Below are 10694 nucleotides of genomic sequence, written 5' to 3'. Positions count from 1 at the left end.
TTTAGTTTCCAGATATTGGTGAATTTTCCCATTTTCTTACTGTTACCAATTTCTGGTTTCATTCCATTATAGTCAGAAATAATACTTGGAATGATTTTGCTCTTTAATTTGTTAAGACTTGTTTTGTGACCTAACATGTGATCTCTCTGGGAGGATTTTCCATGTACACTTGAAGAGAAAGTATATTCTTCTGCAGATGGGTGTGAAGTTCTGTCTGTTAGATCTATTTCTTCCATTCTGTTGTTTTATTCTTCTGTTTCTTTCCCAAATTCCTGTCTGAATGATCCTTTTATGGAGGGTGGGGTATTGAGGTCTCCTACTATTATCATTGCTGTCTGTTTCTCCCTTCAGATCTGTCAATATTTGTTTTATATATTTAGGTGCTTTGATGTAGGATGAGCATTATTTATAATTGTTATATCTTCCTGTTAAATTGACACTTTTATCATTATATAATGATGTTTGTCTCTTGTGACAGTTTTTGACTTCTAGTTTGTTTTGTCTGGTATGAAGAGAGCCACCCCTGTTCTTTTTTTAGTTTTCATTTTCATGGAATATCTTTTTCCATCCCTTCATTTTTAGCCCATGTGTGTCCTAAAAGCTAAAGCAAGTCTCTTGTAGGCAGGATATTGTTGGTTCTTGTTTTTATTTTTTATTCATTCAGCCACTGTCTTATTTTTGTAGTATTTACTCCATTGACACTTAAAGTGACTAGGGAAAGTCTGGTTCATTGTTCATCATTGGGTTCATTGTTTTCTGACTTTTTTGTAGTTGGTTTCTTCCTTCCTTTCTTCCTCTCTTGCTGTCTTCCTTTGTGGGTACTATTTTTTAAGGAAAATAGGGTCACTACTACAGTCCTAGGGTAGAGAAGAGTATGTGTAGAATCTAGGAGAGATGGTAGGGTGCCTTTTATTACTTCACATACAAAGGCAAATTTTGATTGAAACAACCTCATTCAGGCAAAGTCACCCATGGCCAGATCCTTAGGAAATGTTAAGGTGCTAGCTAAGCTCAAAAGAATGTTCAATAGGTAAAAGAAAACAATCATAAATAACTATGACAATCTTGTGATGAATTCCAGAAATGAGGATACAGTAGCTGTTTTATTTTCTTGTGTGCTTAATTATGTATATATTTGTATATGTTAACCATTCCCCTCCTCTCTTAATATGCTGGTATATATAAGGTGTGTTGCTGGTGGTAAACATCATAATTCAAACTTTAAAGAAAGACCATCAAGGAATACTTAACCTGTGACACTCTGTGTCTCCCTTTTATGAAGATGAATGGGGGCACTCTTTGTGTGAGACATATTTGCATTATATTAGTTACTACTGTTTGAAACTGTAAACATGAAAGGAAGGGTATGTATGGATGTTGAATATCCAAATAGGAAAACTGTGCTGGTTATATTTTGTTGATACTTCATATCATACTTATTCTTCTCTGATTGTCTTTGCTGTACTCTTCTATGAGGACAGAAATCCTCAAAATCCTGGAGTCTGTCCAGATTCTTTGTGTCAGGGGTCAGGGACCAACAATTCCTGTCCCCTGGAAGGTCCTTCTAGCTGGATTAAGAAATTGACATGAGACAGATTAACAGGAGAAAATCAATTAGAATTAATTGGTATACACATGGAGAATCCACATAGAAATGGGAATCCAAAGACAGGCAAAAGGAGATATGTACGTCATTGTGACCTAAGGAGAAGGGGTAGCGCTCTGGGTTTCAGAGGAAAGGAATGCACTTCATAGGGTGATAAGAAGAGCAGATGTTTGGTAATTAGATGTTTGCCCTACCATTCAGATGGGTCATTCAGATAAAATTTATCTCTTAATAACTCATATTTTGGGAAAGACCCCCAATTTAGATTCTTCTATGTGGTTAAGGGAGGACCAAAGTTTGTCTTGAGCCCACAGGGTCTCAAGTGCCTTCAGCTCAAAATAACCCACACGCTAAAGTGTCACATTCTGGGGGAGTGGGAGGTGGAAACTCTCCTGAACCCCTTCACTTGCCAGGAGAATTTCAGATATATTTAGAAGTATACAGATAATGGAAGAGAAAGAAAGAAAGAAAGTTAGGGTTTTTTCTAGGAACATGTTATGTGAGCACTTGTCAGGTGGTAGATATGGGCTTTTACCCTTAGCTTTTGGATTTCCTGAGCATCACTCATCAGGGCTGCATCATCCAAGACCATAGGTAGAGGCTCCCTACAATCGTTTCAATGCTGAAAGTCAAGAACAGCCCTCCTGACATTTGCTTTCCCAGCCTTCAGTACATGTATAAGTCTCTAATTACTCTATCCAAGTTTTCATTGGTTTAAAAACTTCAAGTGGGTTCTGATTTACTCTCAGAAAACAACTATGTATAATCCTACCACAATCCTGCATTAGACATGGGAGCTTTAGTTTTTCTTACTTATATGTGTAATAATGCTATAAATGCTTTTTTATTTGATGTAATAAAGTTCACAGACTTTTGGTCTTGTAAACAAAAACATGAATTTGTCCTTGGAGCAATTGATAATCATTTTAGCATTATTCTCAGATTTAAATTGCTGAGTCAAAATCTATCTGCATTTCAAGTTTTCATATGCATCATATTGGCCAACATACTCTACAAAGGCTATATAAATGTATTGTTTCACTATCTGTGAACATGTCAATTTCTCTATGAAATATAATAATGCTTTTTTTAACCTTTCAGTTCTAGTCAAGATGCAAGATAAAAATGATATTTGCCTACTTTTATGTTTCTTTGATTACATTTTAGTAGGATTAATACATTTTACATAAACTTATCAGGTATTATTCAACTTTTGGAAATTTTGTTCTTATAACATTTTCCTATTTTTCTTTCAACCTTTTTTTATAGATTTATAAGACTACTTGGTTCAAAAATTACATTTGGTCTTTGAATTCAAAGTGTTCCACCTAGTCTTTCATTTTATTAAAATACTTTTTACATTGAAAACCAACCTTATGGAGATTTAATTTACATACCTTAAAATGGTTTCAATTTAAATATACAGTCTGGTGAGTTTTGAAAAATGCATACATCCAAGCGACATCCACCCAATCGGGTTATAGAACATTTCTACAACCCCAACAGTTCCCTTCTACCCTTTTATGGTCAATCTCACCCATCCCCAGGCCCCAGAAAAATACTAATTTTGCATTTTGTTCATGTGGTTTCATCTTTTCCATAATTCCATATAAATGAAATCAAACAATATGTTCATTTTTATATCTTGTTACTTTCTCTGAGCATAATGTTTTTGAGACTCATGATGTTGCATTTATCAGTTTTCTCTTTACTGCTTAATAGTATTCCATTTTTAAATACACCACAAGTTATACATCTGTTGAGGTGTTGGATTTTCATGACTCATGTTTTCTGTCTCCTACCTAATAAATATTTGTCTATTCCAAGTTGCAGATATTTTCCTATAATTTGTATAACTTTGCCATTTTTTAGTTAAATTGTGCATGACTTTTGGTAAAGTCAAAATTTGTATTTTTTAATATATACATCTAATATGTCCATCACAGTAAGTTGAAAAGACTATCCTTTCTTCATTGAAAAACCTTACCATCTTTGTTGAAAATCATTTGGGGATATATGCATGGTGTTATGTCCATATTGTTCAGCCTGTCCCATTGATTCTTGTGCTTAGTCTTTTGCCACCATTACTGGCTCAATGTTGCTCTATAGCATGTCTTGGTAATCTGGTCCATCTGTTTCTAAATTGTGCTTATTGTGTGTGATGTTTTTTTCTTCAATTATTACTTCAAATGTGGAATCTAAAAAACAAAACTAACAAACAAACTAAAAGAAACAGATACAGACTCATAAATACAGACAACAAACTGGTGGTTGCCAGAGGGGAGAGGGTGGGTGGTGACAAAATCAGTGAAGGGGATTAAGAGGTACAAACTTCCCATTACAAAATAAATAAGTCACGAGGCTGAAAAGCACAGCATAGGGAATAGGGTCAGTAATAGTGTAATAATCTTGTGTGGTGAGAGAGGGTGACTACACTTTCACTAAATTGGCCCCAACTCCCTCGTATTCTGCTTTCAGAGTATAGCTGCTTTACCTCCTCAAGCTTTTTCACTTTAGGCCGATTTACACTCCTCAGCTCAGCAGGACCACTGTGCTCTCCTTGGGTTCCTTCTGAAAGTGCACATAATATGGCCTGAACAACGAGCTTATCACAAGCCTATATGCACTAGTGAATGGATACCGATGGTGCCCAGTAGCTGCTCACAAAGCTGCTCTTAATATCAGAGCTGCAGTATGGAAGTGAGAAGCAAGGAAACCTTAATGGTACAGTCCTTTGCCCCTCTCTCTAAAATGACCTATCAATTTAAACAATTCTTTAAAGTATCTGTGTCCTCCTCCTCAGAAATCAGATCAACACTGACGAGACTCTTTATTTCTATTAGCCCATAGAATACTTCTATCAATGAGAACCTTATACTTCTCAGAATTAAAAATTAAAACAAGAAAGAAATCTATGATTTCTTCCCTCCTTACAGAGCCCCAAAATCCTGAATCATGCAGGAAGAGTCATCCTATTGGAAGGGAGACACGTGTAAGGGGAATCCGAGGACTTTGAGACCCACTGTTTGGCCCCCGGGCATGGGAATCCTGCGGCACCCTCAGTGGGTCTCAGTCTTAGCCCTCTTTGCCTTATTTCTCCATCTCCCCTTCTTTTTTTTTAAGATTTTATTTATTTATTTGAGAGAGAGAGAATGAGAGACAGAGAGCACGAGAGGGAAGAGGGTCAGAGGGAGAAGCAGACTCCCCGCCGAGCTGGGAGCCCGATGCGGGACTCGATCCCGGGACTCCAGGATCATGACCTGAGCCGAAGGCAGTCGCTTAACCAACTGAGCCACCCAGGCACCCATCTCCATCTCCCCTTCTAAACATCACATTCTTTTCAGACAAAGGACTGTAGTTCTAAACATGCTAAGAGGAAAAGAAATCACTTGAACCAAGTTCAAACTATTGCCAGACCCCACCCCAAATACTTCTTACCCAGAGGATCCTGGGTAAATCCAACGATAGGCATCTTCCCATGACCTTCAGGAAGCTCATGTGTGTGTGGCCCGTGAACCACCACCATCATGGGCTAAGTTATTTCCCTCTTTGGGAAGCCCTCCCCACAAAACAATCACCAGAGTGCCTGGGATGACATTAGTACTCAATGCATAGTGATTAAATTAATGAATTGACAGATGCATAGTTGAATATCTGAATTAAAACATGCCTGTGAAAAGATGAATCTAACAGAGAAATGTAAAAAAGTTTAGAATTTGTGCCCCCTTGGAATGCAAGCATAGCAAAGATCCATGAAGCAGGAGAGATACAGAAAAATAATTATCTGGTTTATTCAACAAGTACACTTGAAAGAGGAGGAAACTATGATATTTGTCAAAGAAGGCATTTATGTAATCCCTTAAAACAGTTAATCTATTTGCAGAATCTATAAGGCCAATGGTAAAGTGAGTTACATTGCCTTACTTCATTGAGCAAATGGAACCTTGAGCCAAAATGAATGACCTGTGGGGGGAAAAATCATAGGATTCAAAGCTACCCAGCCTCTACACAGATCAAGTAAAGTACATAATTTATTTAATTCTTTTTATCTCAAGTTTTTCATGCCCAGAGTCCAAAAAGCCTCAATCCCCTGGAGTACCCTACTTCTATAAGACCCAGGGATTTCACTGGCACCTCTGCCACCAGGAATACAGGGCTGATGAGATGGAGGCTGTCCACTTATCTCCAGTCCATACAGCAAACAGAGCTTTCTTTCCTCTTTAAAGGCTCATAGCCCCTGAACTTCCCCCAATTAGTTCTAGAAAGAAAATACTGCTTGATGTTCTTAGAGAGTTTGCCCGTTTGTCTCTCCCTTTAATCTGTGGCAGGACACAGAAGGAAACCTGGGATTGGGCAGGAACTCTGCCTCTAAATGTAAGTGTTTCCCTTGCATTGTGGCTGTAGCACAGACTTTCCTGTCAATTAGTCTACAAAAGTCCTGAACCCCATGGGAAGACTCAGAGGCAGAACAACTGGTGGACACCATGCACAGGTGAACTGGGCCAGAGCATCAGGATCCAGGGGAAACATGGGGAACAAAGACCCAGTGGTCCAGTGAACAAGTTTTGCCACCTCAATAAGGAGAGAAAAAAGGGAGAAAAAGGTTACGAGTGTAAAATTGGCAACTATTTCTAAAACAGACCTGAACCAGGAAATAGGAGGAAACATCCTGAATGGCCAGACAGATGTGTACTTTAGCAGAAGGAAAGCTTTGGTGACACCGTGAAGGTGGAAGAAGGAGAGATGGGAGGGGCAGACTGCCTTATGGGGTCCCACAGGCTGAAAGACACACTGATCTGTTTCCCCAGCCACTGGTATGTAAACACACGGTACAGAGGAAATCTCAAAAATAGAACCCAGGTTAATGAGAAGACAGAGCCCAGGATGGGAGAGTTTTAGATATTTGGGGTACAGTCTCACCTCTGCTGCTAAAACACTGCACAACTTAGAACTTTACACTTTAACTCTCTGGGCCTCAGTTTCCTAATTTGTAATGTGAGGCATGTGGATGGGATATAGCTAACACTTCCTGAGTATTCACTCTGAGTCAGGGACTTAATTGTGAGCATTTGGTGCTCATGAAATGGTTTCTGCTCGTATTATTGCCATCTCAGATGAAAGCCTGAGGTGATTTCCACAGAGTCACAAAGCTGGTCAGTGTCAGAGCCATGGTCCCAGCCTCACAGTCTAGCTTCCGTGTCCTTGCTGGCCTTTCTCTGCTTTGGTTCCAACACACGGTCCCGGAACAAATGGAGAGAGAAGTAGACACACACAGTAATCAAAGCCTTACAGCTACTCAGAGAAGCCTTTCCAGAGATCGCTATTAAGCTGGGTTTTGTAGCAGGGATAAATATTAACTGTGGGGATAAAGAACAGTAGAAAAGGAAATTAATGTTAATTATAAAGACAGATGGAGGGAAATTAGTGATGTATGATGGTCATGGACAAGCCATTTTTCTACAGCTGAAGCCAGAACTGTATTGTAATGCTCAGGAGTAAAACACCTGAGGTGATGATCAGGACAGAGACTTCCAGAAATAATGTCATGAAAAATAATTGAGAGAACTAAGAGTGTTAGTCAGGAGGAAAATGAGACCCCTAAAGGGATATGATCACTACTCCCATAACTAAAGGGTTGTCACTGATAAAAAGAACCCCTTGCTGGTGTCAGCAGGGGACACTTCCAGAGCTAGGGCTGCGTGAGTCAAGGAGGCATATCTGGTTCATTTCTGAATAAGAAGGTTCTTGACAACGAAGACACGTAGCAAGAGAGCAGCCTGAGCTGTGTCTGAGGGTTTCTTATAACTGGATCTTGACTGTGGGGACTAGACATATATCCCAGGTTTATATAAAAAGTTCACAGAATTGGGTGCAAATTGAGAAAGGAGATTCCTGAGCTTCTTCTAATATAAAGATTGTCTGCTTGTCTCAGCCTAGCTGGAAGGTTTCAGCACTACGTGCTCTCAGATTAAATGACAGATCTTCACACAGATAATGGGGACAGTTGTTCTTAGAACATTCTGGAAGAGTGGAGACCTCATCACTCTCTCACTGAGTTGGAGCTCTACTTAGCCTCTTAATCCCAAATTCTCATGCAATCATGACAAAGAAAACCCCAATATCTGGGATCATCCTATGCCTGTCCCAAAGGCTTCACAACTGATTAATATAAATAAATCTCTACACTTTTAATTAATAATATTAAAAAAATACTTCATTGCATCTAAGCAAACACTATTTGAGGCCAATATAGGAGGGGCTGGATAGAACACTTTTCATTGGTTTTTGTTTTTTCCTGAAATAGTCATGAGAATGCTTTTCAGGTAAGTGATTTCTGAGGCTGTTGTTCTCATGTGGGTTAAATAAATGGCTTGATCTTTTTGTGCCTCCCTTTCTTTTTCCATAAAATGACAGGATTAGGTGAGGTGAGCTCTAAATCACTTCTTGATTTAGCAGACTGTGTATGAACCTTCAGGTGTCCTTGAATTGGGACATATCTTAGGTCACTTCTCCTCCTGCCTCCTGCTTTCCTCCGTCCTATGATCACTATGCTTAAGGGTTTGCTACTCATTTCTTCAAGCCAATATTTTCAGCTTTGTGCAGAAACACAAATATGGCCTCTTTGGGGCATTTCCCTTTTGTCAAATTCTCTCTGTTCACAATTTCAGGATGTGTGAATCCGATTCCCACTGACCAATGACAAGACAGAACCAGAGCATGATCACTGAATTCATCCTTATAGGCTTCTCAAAACTGGGGGATCTGCAGATCCTTCTCTTCTTCATCTTCCTCCTGGTTTACCTGACCACTCTGACGGCCAATGCCACCAGCATGACTGTCGTTTGGCTAGACAGGACTTTGCACACTCCTATGTACTTTTTTCTCTTTGTCCTCTCCTGCTCTGAAACGTGCTACACCTTGGTCATTGTACCAAAAATGCTGACCAACCTGCTTTCCGCAAGTCAGACTATTTCTTTCTTTGGGTGTGCTGCTCAGCTCTTCTTCTTCGTGGGCTTGGCTTGTACCAACTGTTTTCTAATTGCTGTAATGGGGTATGATCGTTATGTTGCCATCTGCAACCCTCTCAACTACACACTCGTTGTCAGCCGAGCCACCTGTGTGCAGCTAGTTCTAGCCTCCAGCTGCTGTGGCTTCTTGATCTCTGTGGTTGTCAATGTCTTGGTGTTTAGTGTGCCCTTCTGTGCCTCCAATCAGATCAACCATTTTTTCTGTGATATTTCCCCAGTCATGAAACTAGGCTGCACTGACACCAACCTGAAGGAGATGGTCATCTTCTTCCTCAGCATTCTGGTCTTGCTGGTCCCCTTTTTGCTGATCTTCATCTCCTATGTTTTCATTGTCTCCACCATCCTCAAGATTGCATCAGCTGAGGGACAGCGCAAGGCCTTTGCCACCTGTGCCTCCCACCTCACAGTGGTCATTGTCCACTATGGCTGTGCCTCCTTCATCTACCTGAGGCCCACATCCCTATACTCCTCAGATAAGGACCGGCTCGTGGCAGTGACCTACACTGTGATCACCCCACTGCTCAACCCTCTTGTCTACACACTGAGAAATAAAGAAGTGAAGACTGCTCTGAGTAAGGTTCTCAGCACGTAGTCATTCCCCAAAACTGTATGAGTGACTGGTAAATCAAAAGAGTTATATTCATGATAGAAATAAAGACTTCAAGTTACTTTGATTTTTTTTTTATTGGGAAGTCTTTATTTGTGGTTAGCCTATATTGGTTGCAGTGGTTATATCCATTGGTCCCCGGTAAGTTATGTGAATGTGAAAACTCTCAAGCACTCAAGTCATGCTATTTTCATGCACTGGAAATGTAGGTTTTCTCAGCTGACACTACAACTGATGCATTATCCTTCCGAGAATGCCTAGCCCATTGATCCTCTTCTCACACTGAAGGACACCGTGGAGAAGGTGTTTAAGTTTCTCGATGATTTTCTCTATATTTTGAGGTTTCCAAAGAAATATTTATAATAAATAAATTATTTATAGATAAAAAGAATGAATTCACTTATAGTTAAATGAGGAGGGAATTCAAGTTCTAAAAGACTGATGGTAGAGTAGAAAATATAGACTGTGGACTTACAGAAACCTGGGTTTGAATCTTGATTTGGATCATTTTCTAGCTAAATGCCATGAGCCAGGGTTAACCCCTCTTGTGGTCGGTTATCCCTTGTGTAACATGAGACTCTCAATACCTCTTGAGTGGAGCATTTAAAGAACTCAGTAAATTAGTAGATGCAAAGCAATCCCAAGCTTGTCTGATAGAAGGCATAAGCATTACAAAATATTGTCACCTTTCATCCCACCTTCCTCCTCTTTCTTTCTTCTATAAACTAGGATTGTACTAAATGTCAGATATGGTGGGAAAGTAAGTTGACTACTCAAGAGCTCTGTTGATACACCTATTCCTGTGTGCAAAGTAGTAAACTAAGTGTTGTCGGTAAAGAGTGACATGCACCCACCCCTCTCTTTCGTGTCCCATTATAAGAAGTGACCAAATTTCAATTACCTGTTTCAGTATCTCATACATATTCCACTGAGTACTCTGGGTTTTGTTAAAGGTGTGTTTCAATAAAACAACTGCATTTTATGTAATAATTTCATAATTATTCATTCCTCAGCATTTCACTTGAGCACACACTAGGCTTTCAAAAAAATCTTTGTTCAATTAATAAATGATGATAAAAGGCAGTTCTTTGAGATCTCCTAATTTACCTGTAAATATAAATTATCACCAAACTGAATGGATTTTTTCCCGGATCTTCGTGGTACTTTTGTTTTTTTTTAAGAGAAAGCGAATGTATGAGTGGGAGTGGGAGTGCCAGAGGGAGAGAAAGAGGGAGAATCTTAAGCAGGATCCATGCTAAGTGCAGAACCCACCGTGGGGCTTGATTTCATGACCCTGAGGTCATGACCTGAGCCAAAATCAAGAGTTGGATGCTTAACTGACTTAACCACCCAAGAACCTTTCAGTGTAACTTTAATATTGATTTAATAAGATATTGAATAAAGATTTATTTTATATGATCAACTCAGAATATGCTTCTACTGTTATTTTTTT

General features: G+C 39.4%; 1 protein-coding gene across 1 annotated transcript; it reads left to right on the top strand.

Annotated features, from left to right (window-relative positions):
* The first annotated feature begins 8302 nt into the window (after positions 1-8302).
* Positions 8303-9226, top strand: LOC112814853 (olfactory receptor 10T2-like). The gene has a single exon (XM_025860566.1). The coding sequence runs from the start codon at positions 8303-8305 to the stop codon at positions 9224-9226; it is 924 nt and encodes a 307-aa protein (XP_025716351.1).
* The last annotated feature ends 1468 nt before the right edge of the window (positions 9227-10694 follow it).

This window comes from Callorhinus ursinus, unplaced genomic scaffold (genome assembly GCF_003265705.2).
Source record: "Callorhinus ursinus isolate GAN/ISIS: 27379988/994484 unplaced genomic scaffold, GSC_fseal_2.0 scaffold88, whole genome shotgun sequence".
NCBI classification, from domain to species: domain Eukaryota; kingdom Metazoa; phylum Chordata; class Mammalia; order Carnivora; family Otariidae; genus Callorhinus; species Callorhinus ursinus.
The sequence above is the reverse complement of the archived record's forward strand: the minus strand, read 5'-3'. Positions and strand labels throughout refer to the sequence as shown.

What these genes read in the sequence shown, in the direction of transcription:
- LOC112814853 (XM_025860566.1), top strand. Translation starts at nt 8,303, where the DNA reads ATGACAAGACAGAACCAGAGCATGATCACTGAATTCATCCTTATAGGC.